Raw genomic sequence first — 18,243 nt, forward strand, 5'->3', positions numbered from 1 at the left:
GTGCAATGAGGGGTTTTAAATGAAAGTTGTCATAGAACACGTAACTACATGGGCTGTGTTAGGATAACTAAGAGTAAGAACACCAATGCTAGGAGTATAGTAAATAAATTTGATGAATCTATGGTACTGTGATGATGTCGAAGGCGAATATTGTTGGGTTATCAGAGACATGGTATGACACAGAGATAAGAAATGCAGAATTGGAATTTGGGGAATACAATGTGCACGGAAAGGATAGAAAGGGAGGAAGGGTAATGCTGTTAGTTAAAAACACAAAATCTAAGGAAGTGCATCCTGCAGAGATGGGGGACAGTGCAATGTTGAGTCAGTTCAGTGTGATGTGAGCACTGGGAAAGCAAAATTCACAGTAGGAGTGTGTTATAGACCTAATGACTCTGATGAACAAAATAAACAATGATACAGATAAAAAGAGTGGGCCAGTAAATCACATTGTCTTATACTGGGGAATTTTATCTTGCCAGATACTGACTGGAACATGTGGATTGGTTACTTGCACACCAGCAAGGCTTTTATGGATTTATCTGATGATTGTTCTCTATATCAGCATGTTCGAGAGGCAACTAGAAGGGGTTAATACTCTTGATCTGATTGTCAGCAGTGATTCTTCATGCATTAAGAATCTGCAGATAAAAGAACTACTAGGTCGTAGTGATCACAGTGTGCTGATGTAAATACCATCATGGGAAAAAGGAAGGGTTTCCGCTTTCATAAAGCTAACTACAGTGCTCTCAGATTGTTTTTAAATTCTATACAATGGGATCAACTGATGATATTACCAACAACAAATTCTAAATGGAAGGCATATTCGAGGAAGCACCCTTGGAAGCTACTAGGCTTTTTGTCCTAACTAAGAAATACTGTTCAAGGTTTAGGCCTAAATGAATGGCAGATGAATTAATGAAACTTGTGCTAGAGAAGAAAAATACATGGAATAAATATAAATTATCAGATGACACAGAAGAAAATGGTAGTTATGAGCTAGTCTGTAATCAAATCACAAAGATGGTTATGCAAGTGAAGGCAGATTATGAGAAATCTTTGGCAAAGGATGAAAAGAAAAATAGCAAAGACTCAAAGACTTTATTTATGTAAACTCTAGAAGGAAGGGGATGAATCATATACGTCCACTTGATATCAGTGGTTCAATTGTTGATGAACCTGCTGAGGTAGATGACAAATTGAATGAGTATTTTGCATCTATATTCACATATGAAGAAGTCTGTAGAGAAGTGGAGGCAAGAAGCTTATCAATGTCTAGCAAGGAGCAAAATGATTTTGTAATAACTGAGGGCAAAGTGGAGGAGAAATTGTTGAAACTGAACATAAAAAAAGGATCTGGGGTGGATGGAATCTATCCAGTTAAATTAAAGGAGGCAGAAAAGGAAGTAAGTAAACCCTTATCCACAATTATGAGAGCATCCTTCAGCAATAGTTCAGCCACAACATGAGTTTGTTATGGGGAAATCTTGTCTGGCCTGTTTGACTGGATACTATGATGGGATCACAAAGGAACTGGATGCAAAAAATAATTTTGATATCATATACTTGGATTTCAGCAAAGATTTTCTTATTGTTGCATATGGAAGACTACTTACAAATTGGAGCAGTATGGCCTTAAAGGCAAGTTGCAACAACGGATGAAAGGGTGGTTGAGTGGGAGATAACAGAGTGGTAATGAATGGACACTGCTCTTCACGGACCAATGTTATCAGTGGATTCCCCCAAGGTTCGGTGTTGGGCCAAGTGTTGTTTTCTGTATTTATCAATGATATTGAAGTTATATGAGGGTTAATGTCTACGTTTGCAGACGTTATGAAAGTTGGCAGGGTTTTTAATGACAGTAATGATAGTATACTACTGCACAAGATCTAGGAAAGTTGAGCAGTTGGGGTGAGAGCTGGCAACTCAAGTTTAACCTTGACAAATGTAAAATAATGCATATGTGTATCAGTAAGGCTAGAGTAAGGTACCAACTGTGTGGTACTACACTCAGGGAAGTGGTGAATGTAAAAGACCCATGGGTAAATGTGTAGTCAGATATGAAGTTCTCTGAGCAGTGCAGATGGGCTGATAGAGCGGGCATGGATTCTTTTCAATGATATATAGGAATTTTTCTAGTAGAAATAAAGAAGTGATTATCCTCTTGTACATGGAAATGATCAGGCCACATCTCGGTACTGAATACAGATCTGGAGGCCTCGTTTTAGGAAGGAGGCAGAGCTGTTGGAACTACTACAGAGAAGGGCAGCAATAACGTACCAACTGTATGTTACTACACTCAGGGAAGTGGAGAATGAAAAAGACCTGGGGGTAATTGTGCAGTCCGATATGAAGTTCTCTGAGCAGTGCAGATGGGCTGCTAGAGCAATTCATGCAGTCTTGTCAATAATATATAGGAATTTTTCTAGAAGAGACAAGGAAGTGATTACCCGTTGTATACGGAAATGGTCAGGCCACGCCTTGAGTACTGCATACAGGTCTGGAGACCGCATTTTAGGAAGGATGCAGAGCTGCTGAAACTAGTACAGAGAAGTGCAATGAGATTGGTCAGTGGAACAAAGGGTTGCTCTTACCAAAAAAGACTTAAGTTCTGCAAACTGCAGCATCTAGAGACGAGGCAACTGAGGGGACATAATTTCAAATTGAGAAAAGAGAGCTGTAGAATAGATGTGTGGAAATTTATCTTTAGCTAGCGGTTGGTTTATAGTTGGAACAAACTTTCATCTGTTGTAGTGGGGGTCGAAAACTTAAATAAGTTTAAGTCAGATTGAGACAAGGATTTGGAGTGAATGGGAAGGTTTTTTTGTTTTGTCTGATGCAATATAAGCTTGCTTTCTTGCATAATATTGCCTCTATAATGCTAACACAAACTTTCTTTTTTTACACTTATTGTAAAAATGCATTTAATAAATATCAGTAGAATACACTACTTAATTAAAGTAGTGTATTCCACTGATGATAAGTTGTGAAATTTGACACTTGAAATTTGCGATATGGAAAATGTAAATAGCAATAAAAAGGAAAACAAGAATTCTATAAATTACATACCGCATAAGGCCACTTGTAACTGTCTCTAAAATAATATAAACATTTTCTAATAGCAACTCTTGTTCCAAGTCATCTTGGGCATCAAAAATCCTATTTATAGAAAATAGAGGTATTGGAAACGTAGGTTAATTAGTCGTCAACTGATGACTAATTAACCTACCTATAATAATAAATGACGAATTACTTACCTATAATAATACCTAACTATAATAATAAAAAAATTTAAAAAAATGTGTTCATTAATAAATTAATTAAATTTGAATAACACTAAACACATTTATCGTTACAATGAAATGAATTTTATTGTGTAAAATGCATTACATTAAGTAATTTAAACTCCCACACAACAAAATTTCTTAATAATTGGAAACATCTGCAGATTCCATACTGAATTCCATCTTAAGGCCATCAGAAATATTTGGCACCTGACACTACCTATACAGGGTTAAAGACTGCTTTCTACCAGCAGTTATATCTGTGCAGTATCGTCTATATTATTAAAAATATATACAGGAATACCTCACATAGCACGGTTTTGAACAGCGCGGGTTTCGCTATAGCGCAGTTTACAAATTGAAAAAAAAAAAAAAAAAAATTTAACTGCGTTAAGCACCAATACATTTGATATGTATATATGTATGTATTATAATGCCAGCACGTAGGCTAATGCGTTATGGATTCAAGGCCATTCTGACTGTTGTCGAAACTCCCATTATATACGGACTCTGCTAGCATTCATACATTAGTAAACACTAGATTCCGAGCAGTGAGGTCATTGATTGCGCGTAAGCTGTACAAATATTTTTCACTGTGTATTTTTATTAAAGATCATTTTTTAAAAACGTTACACCTTTATACACAAATATGAGTGGAAAAAAGAAATGTAATGCCACTGAGTGTTCTTCTAGATCCAAATATCGAACGAGGTATGAAAGTAAGGCAGGTGTTGTAAAATGACATTCGATGTTATAAAGAGATGTATGCAGATAAAAAGAAGAAAAAACTGTGCAAACTAAGCTGCTCAGTTATTTTTCAAAATAAAAATACAGTACATACTTCACTTATATTCTTTTGGTATGTACATACTGCAATAAAAACCATTTCTACTGTACTTCCTAGTATTTTTCATTTTTATCATTTTAGTTTCTTTTTTTGCAAGAACTTCGTGTGCATCAATTTATAGTAAACAATACGGTGCGGTATTTTTTTGGCACGAATTAACCGCGCTATGTGAGGTATTCCTGTATATGTGTATATATAGCATTCTACAGCTAGCAAGCATTCTCATTAATTTCTGTATGCCTCAGAAGAAGGGCAAAAGACAGTGGCAAAAACATCAGACAACTTCATCTATCTATGTAACTAATTAATCTCTATAATAAATTCACAATAATTTGATAATATATGCAGTTAATTTCAAATGTTTTCAGTTTTTCTTTCAGTTTTCAAAGAATCTGTTTTTCAGTCCAAAAATGTCTCACTGATAATACGGTATGAGCCAGCACAGAAATTCCTATTTTTACCCTCAGAAACTGCTTCACTGATAACAACAGTATCAGTGAAACAATTTCCAAAATAAAACAAAGATCCTTCATATAGCACTTCCTATCTACTCTCCCAATTTCTCTACATCTGATTTCATTTTATTCTCATAAGTATCAGTATTGCTGAGAGGAACACATTTTGGGTCTTTGAAGCTAGTCCAGTAGTGTCCATTAAAGTCCTTTGAAGCTAGTCCCCATTAAAGGTCAATTTTTTATCTAAGATTAAGCCAAGAAATCGGATAGTAGGCACAGCAGGCATGTTCTAGTTACCCAGCTTCAGAATTGGGTCAGAATGGAGATTATGTCTTCTACAGAAATGCGACAGATTTTTCAGGTGATATGCGGAAACCGTTATCTACAGCCCATATCACAATCCTGTTAAGAGCACCTTGAATGATTGAGTTGTCTCTCAATCATTCTCATGTTTTGGGAGTGACAAAATATACTAAAGTCATCTGTATATAGAGTAGTAAACAGAGTGGGTGGAATGATCTTTGATACAGAGTTGATTTTTATAACGAATAGCATGGCACTTAAAACTTAACCCTGTGGAACACCTTCTTGGATGAAGTTACGAGAGAGAGAGAGAGAGAGAGAGAGAGAGAGAGAGAGAGAGAGAGAGAGAGAGAGGATTAAATGCACACCTGGAACGACCACTGTTTCAGGAAGTTCTGTATGAACTGCGGCATAATTTCCCCTGAAACCTAAAGTGTAGAGATCACAAAGAATTCCATATCCCCAAGCTGTATCAAAAGCTTTCTCGATGTCTAAATAAACTGTAGTCAGATATTCCTTCCTTACGAAAGCATTGCGAATGTGGTTTTCCATTCAAGTCAAGAGATCTAAAGTTGATCTACCTGTATGAAATCCACACTGCAGACTGATAAGGTTATATTTATTCAGCAACCAGGTGAGATGAGAGTTTACCATTATTTTGCCCATACAGCTGGAGAGGACAATAGGCTGGTAATGATGTGGATTCATAGAGTCTTTGCCAGGTTTTAATAATGCTATGACATATGCACGTCTCCAGGTATTGGGGAAAGCATTATCTGAGCAAAGCAACTCTTCGCTCAGCTCTGTTAACATGGAATAGTGAACTCCACATCAGGTCCAGCAGCACTAGGTCTTGTGCCATTAAGAGCAAGCCTTATTTCAATTATGGCAAAGGGACAGTTGTATGACTGATAGTGGTTAGTATCAAAATTTAACTTCTGTTTTTTAGCAAGGGACATTAATTTCTGGAATTCCGGTGAGTATGAGGATACGGCAGAGGTTTGAGAAAAAGACTCTCCGAGAGTGTTAGCTATGTCCTGAGACAGTGAAACGTCATTACCATTTACATTCAGTATTGACAGATGTGAAGGAGGATATTTGTTATACGTTCTAGTAATCGTGGAAGCAAAACGTTTCCATGATTCTCTTTTGCTTGACCACTGAATGTGCCTAGCATTGGCTCTGGATTTTTTAAACTGGACCATATTACCAGTGGTAGGATTCTTGCAAAAGTTATTCCAGGCTTTATTTTTCCCTCGTTTGGCTTGGTTGCATTCGTTGTTCCTCCAGAGTTTTGGCGTTATTCGCTGATTTATGGAAACTCTTGGTATTGCTGCTTCTGTGGCCTGCAGTGTTTGGTTTGTTCTGTAATCAACAGCATCATTTATTGACACATTTGAAACAAATGTTTTTTTTTTAAGATTGCTAGTTGCCTATATTTTTCCCAATCAGCTTTTGAAAAGTTCCATTTGGCTGTCTGAATATGGCAGGGTGGTAAATTTGCTTCTATGTGACAGACTATTGGGTAGTGGTCACTACCCAGTAAACTATCATGAACATACCATTCAAACTAGTGGCGTAGCTACCACGTAGGCAGGCAAGGCAATTGCATCTGGGCACAGGCCCTTAATGGGGCCCGGCGTCTTTGGCTGTCTCCTGTTTTTGCAATTTTCATTAATTAAGTAGGGACTTGAACATGTTCTTTGCCTCTGTGCCCAAAAAAGGGTAGCTACGCTAGTGATTCAAATGGTGAAAAAAGGGCTGGCGAGCATATGCAGAGGTAAATTGCTCAGCTTGACCCAGAAGGCAGAGGAAAATAAGTGGGGAGTCCAGTATCCAGTAGTGTCAGATTTAATTTATCAAGAAACTTTTCTAATATTTTTCCCTGTTCATCATATAACTTATCACCCCACAAATGATTATATGCATTAAAATCCGTCATGATGAAAAGGGGGGGGGGCTGAGATACAAGGGTTTGAAGATCACAGTACGAGATCTCTTGGTTAGGGGGAAGATACAGAGAGAGACAACGGTAAGAGCAAAATGAAAGGATATTCGAGCGGCTACTGCTTCAAGATTTGTTTGTAGCATTAATGGTCAGGACGGGATATTGGAGCTGACTACAATTGCAACCCCTACATGAGCTGAATTGGTTACAAGAGAAAGTCGATCTTTTCTATAGGTACGGTGATATTTCAGTGAGGTAGTAACGGAAGCGGTTAAATTAGTTTCTTGAAGGCAAAAGGCAAGTGGGTTATGTTTAAGAAGGAGATCCCAAATGTCATTAAAGTTACTGCGACATCCTCTACAATTCCATTGAAGGAAACTGGGCATTATTTGGATGTAGTAGTAGTAGCATGTGATGCAAGAAAGCAAGTGTATCAGCTTATGCAGGTTTAGGCCTAAATGGTTATCTAATGAACTAATGAAACTCGTAACAGAGAAGTACAATGCATGGGATGCATATAAATTATCAAGCGACTCAGAAGTCGCCTATGGCAGATATAAACTAGTCTGTAATCAGGTCACAAAGGAGGTTAGGCAGGTGAAGGCAGATTACGAGAAATCCTTTGCAAAAGATGCTAAGAAAAACAACAACGATTTCTTTACTTATATAAACTCTAAAAGGAAGGGGATGAATCTGATTGGCCCACTTGACATCGATGGTTCAACTGCTGATGATCTTAGTTGCATTCAACATCAGTTGAATGCAACTAAGCAAACCCTTAGCCATAATTATGAGAGCATCCTTGGATTCAGGGGAGGTTCCCACGGACTGGAGATGTGGAAAGGTATCCCCAATTCACAAAGGGGGATCAAAGGGTGACACGAGTAATTACACACCAGTTAGTTTAACTTCTGTTCCATTTAAAATAATGGAGTCACTGGTTAAAGATGCATTGAAGGATTAAATAGACAAGACTGCAGCAATAATTCAGACACAGCATGGGTTTGTTAAGGGAAAGTCTTGTCTGACAAATTTGATAGGATATTATGATGTGATTACAAAGGAACTGGATGCAAAAAATAATTTTGATATCATATATTTGGATTTCAGGAAAGCTTTTCACACTATTACGCATGGACGACTATTCTACAAATTGGAGCAGAATGGTATTAAGGGTAAGTTGCTACAATGGATAAAAGGATGGTTAAGTGGGAGAAGACAGAAGGTGGTAATCAATGGGTGCTGCTCTTCGTGAACTAATGTTATTAGTGGAGTCCCACAGGGTTCGGTGTTAGGTCCACTGTTGTTTTGTATATTTATCAATGATATTGATAAAGGTATATCAGGCTTAATGTCGAAGTTTGCAGATGACACAAAGGCTGGCAGGGTTGTTAATGACAGTAATGGCAGTGTGCTATTGCAACAGGATCTAGATAATTTGGGCAGATGGGCTAAGAAGTAACAACTGAAGTTTAACCTTGACAAATGCAAAGTACTGCATATGGGTAGAAGTAACCCCAGAGAAACATACCAACTGTGTGGTACTACACTTAAGGTGGTAGAAAATGAAAAAGACCTGGGAGTAATTGTGCAGTCAGATATGAAGTTTTCTGAGCAATGCAGACAGGCTGCCAGGGCAGGTCATGGGGTTTTGTCAATGATATATAGGAATTTTGCTAGCAGGTAGAAGGAGGTGATTGTCCCTCTGTATAAGGCAATGGTCAGGCCACGCCTTGAGTACAGGTCTGGAGGCCTCATTTTAGGAAGGATGTAGATTCAATTGAGCCTGTACAGAGAAGGGCAACAAGATTGGTGAAGGGGAATGAAGGGATCCTCTTACCAAGAGAAGCTTAAGTTCTGCAAAACTGCAGTGGCTGGAGACTAGGCACCTGCGTGGTGATCTGATTAAGGTATATAAGGCCTTGAATGGGTTGAGCACGCTGAATTCTGATAGGATCCTTCCACTTGTTCGGATTACGAACCTAAGGGTGCATAAATTCTAATTAAGAAAAGACAAATGTAGAACAGATGTGCGGAAATTTGCCTTTAACCAGTTTGTGGTTAATTGCTGGAACAAACTTCCATCTGTCGCTGTGGAAGTTGATAGGTTGAATAAATTTAAGGAGGAACTGGACAGGCATTTGGAGGGAATGGTGTGATTTTTTTTTTTTTTTTTTTTCCCGGCTGATGCTGCATTAGCTCCTACACTTGCTTTCTTGCATCACATGCCACTACTACTACTGCAGCATCAGCCAAAAAAAAAAAAAAAAAAAAAAATCACACCATTCCCTCCAAATGCCTGTCCAGTTCCTCCTTAAATATATTTAACCTACCAAATTCCACAATGACAGATGGAAGTTTGTTTCAGCAATTAACCACCCACTGGCTTAAGGCAAATTTCTGCACATCTATTCTACATCTGTCTTTTCTTAATTTGAATTTATGCCCCCATAGGTTCGTAATCTGAACAAGTGGAAGGATCCCATGAGAATTCAGCATGCTCAACTCATTCAAGGCCTTATACACCTCAATCAGATCACTTCACATGTGTCTAGTCTCCAGCCACTGCAGTTTCCAGAACTTAAGCCTCTCTTGGTAAGACGATCCCTTCATTCCCCTTACCAATCTTGTTGCCCTTCCCTGTACACGCTCAAGCAAATCTACATACTTCCTAAAATGAGACCTCCAGACCGGCATGCAGTACTCAAGGCATGGCCTGACCATTGCCTTATACAGAGGGACACTCACCTCATTTTCCCTCCTTTTCCCTGCATTCCTATATATCATTGACAAAACCCCATGACCTGCCCTGGCAGCCTGTCTTCATTGCTCAGAAAACTTCATATATGCCTGCACAATTACTCCCAGGTCTTTTTCATTTTCTACCACCTTAAGTGTAGTACCACACAGTTGGTACGTTTCTCTGGGGTTACTTCTACCCATATGAAGTACTTTGCATTTGTTAAGTTTAAACTTCAGTTGCCATTTCTTAGCCCATCTGCCCCAATTTTCTAGATCCTGTTGCAGTAGCACACTGCCATTGCTGTCTTTAACAACCCTGCCAACCGTTGTATCATCTGCAAACTTCGACACTAAGCCTGATATACCTTCATCAATATCATTGATAAATATACAAAACAACAGTGGACCCAACACCAAACACTGTGGGACTCCACTAATAACATTAGCCCAAGGAGAGCAGCACCTATTCATTACCACCCACTGTCTTCTCCCACTCAACCATCCTTTTATCCATTGTAGCAACTTACCCCTAATAACATTCTGCTCCAATTTGTACAGCAGTCTTCCATGCACAACAGTGTCAAAAGCTTTCCTGAAATCCAAATATATGATATCAAAATTATTTTTTGCACCAGTTCCTTTGTAACCACATCATAATATCCTATCAAATTTGTCACACAAGACTTTTCCTTAAACCCATGCGGTGTCTGAATTATTGCTGCAGTCTTGTCTAGATGAACCTGCAATGCATCTTTCACCAGCGACTCCATTATTTTACCCGGAACAGAAGTTAAACTAACTGGTCTGTAATTACTCATGTCACCCTTTGATCCCCCTTTTGTGAATTGGGGATACATTTTCACATTTCCAGTCCGTGGGAACCTCCCCTGAGTCCAAGGATGCTCTTATAATTATGGCTAAGGGTTTGCTTAGTTGCTTTGCCGTCTCCTTTAATATAACTGGATAGATCCCATCCACACCAGGTGCCTTTCTTATGTTTAACTTCAACAATTTCTGCTCCACTTTGCTCTCAGTTATTATAAAATCATTAAGCACCCTGCTGCAATTTGATAACCATCTGCCATTTTCAAACCTTAATAACTCCTCATGTGTGAATGTAGAAGAAAAATATTCATTCAGTTTGTTTGCTAACTGACCAGGATCATCAAGTGGACCAATCAGATTCATCCCCTTCCTTTTAGAGTTTATATAAGTAAAGAAATCCGTGCTGTTTTTCTTAGCAGCTTTTGCCAAAGATTTCTCGTAATCTGCCTTCGCCTGCCTAACCTCTTTTGTGACCTGATTACAGACTAGCTTATATCTGCCATAGGCTTCTGTGTCGCTTGATAATTTATATGCATCACATGCATTTTTCTTCTCTGTCACGAGTCTCATTAGTTCATTTGATAACCATTTTTTTTTTGGTTTTTTTTTTTTTTTTTTTTTATGTAAACCCCAAACACGAGAGGTATTAGAACCTATACTACTTAGTACCGTGCTTGGGTGGATGATGAAAAGACGAAAGAAGTTATTTGTTGACATTGGACTTGAACTTCTGTAGACTGTAATTTTCAGGAAATATGTATAAATGAAGGTTGTTCCAGAAAACGGCAGTTGAATGAATAAACGAGGAAGATGAAATGTTGATTCTGTGATTTTGAAGTTGGACAGTAAATGGATGTTGGCTGGTGGCAGCATGTGTTCGGACTGTTTTGAAAGAGAGAGCAGGAATTATAGAAGCCAATTCAGAAGAACAGTGCCCATGGAAGTATCTGTAGAAGAGGCATGCAGCAGAAACAGTACATCTATGAGACAGCAAGTGGAGAGACTCTGTTAGAGATGAGTCATTAATTAACCTAACTGCCCTCTTCTGAATGGAATCAAGAAGCCTGAGAGAGGTTTGGGGGCACCACCACAGATGCGGGAACAATATTCCAGGGCAGGGCGGATTTGCAATTTATACAGAGTGAGCAGATGTTTGGAAGAAAAGTAACGCCCAGAGCGAAAGAGAAACTAAGTTTTTTAGATGCAGAGGAAGCAATATTTGTAATGTGCTTGTGCCAAGAGAGATTAGAAGTCAGGGTAATCCCCAAAAGAGATATGTCATTTTGCCTAGAAATCGGAGTGTCACTAAAGATAAGCATAGGAGCAGAAAATCCTTTTTGCGAGATATAAGACAAGGCTGAGTTTTAGAAGGCTTGAAATCAACTAAGTTGGTCTTTGCCCCACTGGAGAATTACCAAAAGATCGGCGTTTAAGGAATTGGTAACAGATTTTCGAGAAATTGAAGCTCATTGAGCAGGACAAGGTTTCTCACTATAAAAAGTGGAATGCAATGTGCTATCATCGGCAAAACTATGGATAGGATTTCCTGTCAATGGAAGAAGGTCATTAATATACAAGAGGAAAAGAGTGGGGGAAAGAACTGAACCTTAGGGGACACCGGAGATTAGTGGAGAAGTTAGAAGGCAGAGAGCCATCTACCATCATCCTCAGTGAGCGATCAGAGAGAAAACTGGATAACCAATTACTAAAAACAGTTGGCAAACCATAAGATGGAAGCTGTTTAGAAGACCTTCATGCCAAACACGATCGAAAGCTTTTGAGATGTCAAGAGCAACTACTTGTGTTTCACCGAACCTTTCCATTGAATTAATCAATAAATGGGTAACATAAGCCCGAATATCACCAGTGGATCGACACTGACGGAATCCATACTGGCGATCGTTCATCAGATGGAAGGTTTCTAGTTGGTTCAAGAATTGGCGCTTAATTGATTTCTCCATTACTTTAGAAAGTTTAGAAGTAATTGCAATGGGACGATACTTGGATGGGAGGGATTTGTCACCCTTTTTAGGAACTGGCTGGATATGAGCAAGTTTCCAAGCAGAAGGAAAAACACCTTTGAAATGCCTCCTGTGGAGGCATTGAATGGAGCGTGTTGGGAATGGTGGGAGGTGTTTTACCAAGATCATTAATACATGAGTTGGAAGAAAAATGGGATGCTAGCAGGTCAGCTTTATCCTTGGCTGAGGTGACAACAGAACCATCTGGTTTGGACAGAGGTGGCAGCAGAGATGGGCAAAAGTTGCGACCAATAGCTTTGTAAAGAGACCAGAATGTTCGGCTACCATTAGGGCAAGAAGCAAGTTTTCTACTCTTACCCTGTTCAAACTCTAGTTTGGACTGATTAATAACTGCTTTACAATTGTTGCGACCTTTGGTGTAGGCAGAAAATAAAACTGGAGAATCAGAAACAAGCCAATTACGATATGCACATTCTTCTCTTGAACAGCCTTAGCACATTTATTGGAAAACCAAGGTTTAGATAAAGGATGAGATTTTAAAGTGGAGTGTGCGATAAAGGATTCCATTCCTGCAAAAATAATTTCACTGACACCATCTGAGCAAACGTTGACATCAGAAGTTTTGGAACAGTAATCCGACCAAGGAAAAGAAGAAAAGAAGTCTTGCGGGTCACCCCATTTTGCATTCTTGTAATGCCAAACAACACGAGGTTGGGAATAGCCATGAGATAAAGGTTCCATTGGAGAAGAGACAATCACCAAGTTGTAATCTGAAGTGCCTAAAGGACCTCTCACTTCGACCGTGTACTTAGAGGAGTTGTTTGTGAAAAAAGATCAAGCGTATTGGCTGTATGATTAAGATTGTCTGGTATTCTTGTAGGTAAATGAACAATCTGTGCAAGGTCATTAGTAATTGCAAAAGCCTCGGCATCTCGACCAGCTGGGTCGGTATGACTAGAAAACGGAAGCCAGCTGAACATTAAAATCACCAAGGAAAATTACCTCACTGTTAGGAAAGATGAACTGCAGAAAGTCAATTTGCAAAGACAGGAAATCAAAGGGCTCCAAGTGACTAGTGGAATTGGGAGAACGGTAGAGACAACAGATGAATTTGGCACAATGAGGTAGAGAGATTTTAAGCCAAAGAAGATCAACGAGAGGAGATTCCCAATTGCCAAGTCTCTGACAGGGAGTATCAGAACGGACACATGCACAAGTACCACCTCTGAGGTGAAAGGAATCATACAGCGAATAATTTGGGCATCTGAGATGAGCAGTAGTTGAATCAACTGATAACTGAGATTCTGTCAGAAAAAGTACACGGGGATCGGCAGATTGCAAGTAGAAATGGACATCGTTGAGATCACGTATATTTGTGAAATGAATTAGGAAGTGCTTGGGAGGTTTAGATCTTTTCACAGATAAGCTTGCTCTATTAGTTTGACAATTCATGGTGTATTCAATAGTAAGGAAAAGTGGTGGGACATGCTGTATGAAGTAATGAAATTTTTGGATATGGTGTACATATGGTAAGAATATACCCAGATCCTTGACATAACGTGGCCTCGATAATGCTCGCTGCATACACACTACTCGGACTCCCTCCAGTCACTATCTGGCAGAGTAGAGGTAGCAAGATTATACACTAGCTGTTCTGGAAGCCTCCTACAGAGTTACCAATAGGTTCGGTCCAGTGTACTAACTATCAGCAGGCCTGCTAACACCGTTTTAGAGCTGTACCCTCGAAATGTAAGGAATATTGGATCTTGCCACGATGTTTATCATAACCTCAAAATCATCAATCATACTGCATAATGGAAAAGATAAGGAAGGGTTGACAGGAACTTAGCTCTAGAGACAAAACATCAGTTCCATCACTTCAAGTTTCGAATAAGCAAAGTGGTGGTATTGCACCGGTTGATGAGAGTCATCTAGCACCTAGTACTGCCTGGTAACATAAAGGGGTGGCATTCCTGCATGTGATGTGGGTGCCACACCTCAACCCCTGCTTACGTTGGTTCACACCTGGGTGGTCACCCACCATGTACTTGTGCATGGAGGTTATACCCAGGATTACTAACAGTCCCACCATAGTGAAGGTGCAAGCAGAGGATTTGTCTGTCACAGACCGTCTGGACTTTGCTGAAATTGGGTCCACTTGACTTGAGTGTCACCAAAATATTAGTTCCATCAGCCTTTTAGACTCCCAGGTAGCAAGTACACATGTCTGGCATATCTGAGAGAATGTCTGTGACAACATCAAGGACCAACATTTAGGCCTAAACCTTGACAATATTTCTTAATAGGTATGAAACTTTTAGTAGCTTCCACAATTAATTTTTTGAATGCTTCCAACTTAAAATTTACTGTTGGTAACATCGTTAGTTGATCCCACTGCACAGAATTTAAAAACTGTCTGAGACCACTGTACTCACCTTTATGGAAACAAAAACCCTTCCCTTTATCTCTGAGGGTAATTATATCTCTAAGTAAATCCCACATCAGTACACTGTGATCACTGCCATCTAGTGGTTCCTTTATCTGCAAATTCTTAATACATGAATGATCACTGCTGATGTAGTGGGGTCCTCAGTTTCTGTCCGAGGAGCTGCTGGCTTACAGTGAACAGATTTTCTTTTTGGAAAGTACGGTCTTCCTGTCTCCATCTGGGAAGAGGTCGACAACTGGTTCTCTTGATTATTGTTTCCTTCCATTTCTATTGAGTCAGTTTTAGTAGAATCATCACTTTTTGAGTATGGTTGGTTATTATTAGACTGTGGAACAGTGATTGGTGTATTAACAGCCCTGATGGTTTGCTAGATAAGGGAACAGAGACCAAAACTGACCGAGCCCAGTCTGACATTGATGTGTTTGGGGGAAATGTAACTTTAGTATGAGTACCAGTCATTGATACTCTTTGCACAGTACTGCTTACTGCAGTTGGCTTTTGAACTACTTGAGAGAAAGTGGGTCGAGTGTTGAATTGAGCCTGTACCAACTTTTTGGCTTGTTGGTAAGTGACATTTTGTCCGGCATTGACCCCTTTATATTTTTATTTCTTTTTTCCAAAGAGGACAATCTCTGGAATAGGTAGTATGTGTGCCATTACAATTTGAGCACTTGTGCTGTTCTGATTTCAATTCTGGGTGAATGTGCTTGTGTGAACCGCAATTAGCGCAAGTGGCGAAACCTCTACACACATTTTGGGAATGCCCAAATTTTTGGCATTTAAAACAGCATGTTGGGTCAGGAACATACAGTTTTATTTGACAATTGAGATACCTGCCTTGATGGATGTTGGAGGTTTCGGGCTATCAAACGTTAATATTATGTTCCGATTCAGAACTAGAGCATTGTCTCGTTTGGTATATATGCACTTCACATGCACAATTCTGTGGTCTTGTAATTCATTTTTCAGCTCTTCTTCTGAGAGGTTTATGAGTCCTCAGTTATCACACACCTGGAGGTGTTTAGAGTAATATTAGGGGAAACAGCTATGGATAATCCTCCAAAGGATGTTAGTTTTTGGAGTCGTTGTGATTGACATTCGTGTGAGACTTCAACAAGCAGGTCACCAGATCTAAGACGCCGGGTTGTTTTTGGCGATCCTATTAGATTTTCCTAGGTGTTTCTGTATTTTAAACGGTGAGAGACTACCTAGAGTCTGTTCCTGAGTAGAGCGAAATACAAGATGCCTTGGAGCTCTTCTCTTAATAGTATTAGTTTTTTGTCTTTTTGGCACTGCATGAGTTAGTCTTCTAACTCACGAGTAGCCATGTTAGGATCCTTAGGTCCTGTAGGGGAGATCATTTTGCTCCTTTTCGCCCTGGAAAGATAACTTTTCTTTCCAGGTTACTGGCCCTGCCATGGGGAGGCAGGAGCAGTGCCATAAGGATAACCATCAAAAACTGAGTTAGTTCATTTAGTACTATTAAAGAAACAGAAAGGTGAGTTTCCTCTCTGGAACTCTGCTAGTTCTTGTAGTGCAGAAGTTATGTAATACAACTAAATAATGTAAAAACTATTTAAAACCAAAAGAAAACTATTCGCTTTGTACATGCAGTATAGAGCTCACTTGGAATCGCTTGGTTACCCTAATAATCACTTGGCACCCGGGGCCAAAAAAGGAAGTACCAAAATGCTTCTGACTGCAGTAGAGAGAAGCATAGCTTCAGCAAGTATTTTGACTTTCGTAAAAGTCTACAGTGGCCTCAGACAGTTTTCAAAATGCTGTGGGACCAACTGATGAAATTGCTAACAGCAAATTCTAAATGAGAAACATTGCAGGATATCACTGTAGAAGCTAATTGGCTTTTTATATCAGCTAGAGATGCTGTTCAAGGCTTAAACCTAAATGGAGGTCAGATGTACTGATAGCATTAGTTGCAGAGAATAAGAATAGGACTCACATAAACTCAGATTATGTGCAAACAAATTGCAATCAAAGTCACAAGGGCAGTTATGAAAAGTCTCTGGCAATGAACACCTGGCCGATTGTTGTTTTCTATATTTGTTAATGAAATTGAAGAAGATATATCAGCCTTAAGGTCTAACTTTGTAGATGACAAGAAGGTTAGCAGGCTGGTTAATGACAGTAACCAAGGTATGCTACTGCAAAACAAGATCAAGAACAATTAGACAGTTGAAGTTTAACATTGACAAATGCAAGGTACTGCATATGGGGTAGTAACCCCAGATTAACATACCAATTGTGTTGAACTGTAGCTCAGGGTACTGGAAAAGAAATAATATCTGGGCAGTCAGATATCAATATTTCTGAGCAGTTCAGATGGTCTGCACTACTGAGAGAGCAAAGACTTCAGTTCTGCAAATCACACAGTCTGAAGACTAGGTACCTGTGAGGAGATCTGATTGCGGTGTTTAAGACTTTGAATAGATTAAGTAAGCTCAATGCTGATAGCATTCTTCTTCTTGCTCAGACTACACACACGCGGGGACAAAAATTACAACTTATACTTCGTCATTGATGTAACCAAGAAGAAGGACTCCAACACCATTTGAGCTTACCCAATCCATTTAAAACTGTAAACACCTCAATCGATTAGAAGATGTCTACACTCTGGGTGCTGCAGTTTGCAGAACTACAGCTTTTCCTGACAGCTCTAATTCTTCAAGAATACACTTTTGTTCCCCTCACATATCTCATTACTCTTCTCTGCACCCATTCCAGCAGATCCTCATCCTTTTAAAATGAAGCCTCCAGGACTGTATGGAGTAAGCATGTATCTTAACCACTGCCTTATACAAGGGATAATCAGCCCCTTATCCCTGCCAGCAAAATCCTTGTATATAGTCAATAAAACTCAATGAGCTGTCCTGATAGCCTGTCTACACTGCTCAGAACACTTCATATCTGACTGCGCAATAATCCACAGGACTTTCTCATTCTCTGCTACCCTGAGCATGATATCACACAGTATTTAAGTTAATCAGGGAATAATGCCATGTATGTGTAGTACCTTGCATTTGTCAACGATAAACTTCAATTCCCACTTCTCAGCCAATCTGCCTAATTTTCTAGATCTTGTTGCAGTAAAACACTTCAATACCCTGATCGATGTCATTACCAACCCCGTCAACCTTTGTTTCACCTGCAACCTTAGAAATCAAATATGATAAGCTTTCGTCAATATCAATAATAAACACAGAAAACAACAATGGACCAGCAGTGAACTCTGTAGAACTCCACTTAACAACATTTGTCCATGAAGAACTGGGTCAATTGTATATCAGTCTTTTATGTGCAACAGTATCTAAAGCTTTACTGAAATCCAAGTATTTTCTGCATCCAGTTTGTCAGCTACTGCATAGTGGTATCCAATCAGATTGGTCAGAG

At 39.3% G+C, this 18,243-nt stretch overlaps 1 protein-coding gene across 1 annotated transcript in view; it reads right to left on the reverse strand.

Annotated features, from left to right (window-relative positions):
* The window catches only part of LOC150084631 (lysosomal-trafficking regulator-like), a 686,318-nt gene that overhangs the window by 40,186 nt on the left and 627,889 nt on the right, over positions 1–18,243 (reverse strand). The window contains exon 27 of the mRNA XM_090376308.1: positions 3,070–3,159. Within this exon, the coding sequence (XP_090232434.1) occupies positions 3,070–3,159 (90 nt within the window). The remainder of the gene's footprint in view (positions 1–3,069; positions 3,160–18,243) is intronic.

This window comes from Mastigoproctus giganteus, chromosome 6 (genome assembly GCF_048544385.1).
Source record: "Mastigoproctus giganteus isolate SK-2022 chromosome 6, ASM4854438v1, whole genome shotgun sequence".
Classification (NCBI taxonomy): Eukaryota; Metazoa; Arthropoda; class Arachnida; order Uropygi; family Thelyphonidae; genus Mastigoproctus; species Mastigoproctus giganteus.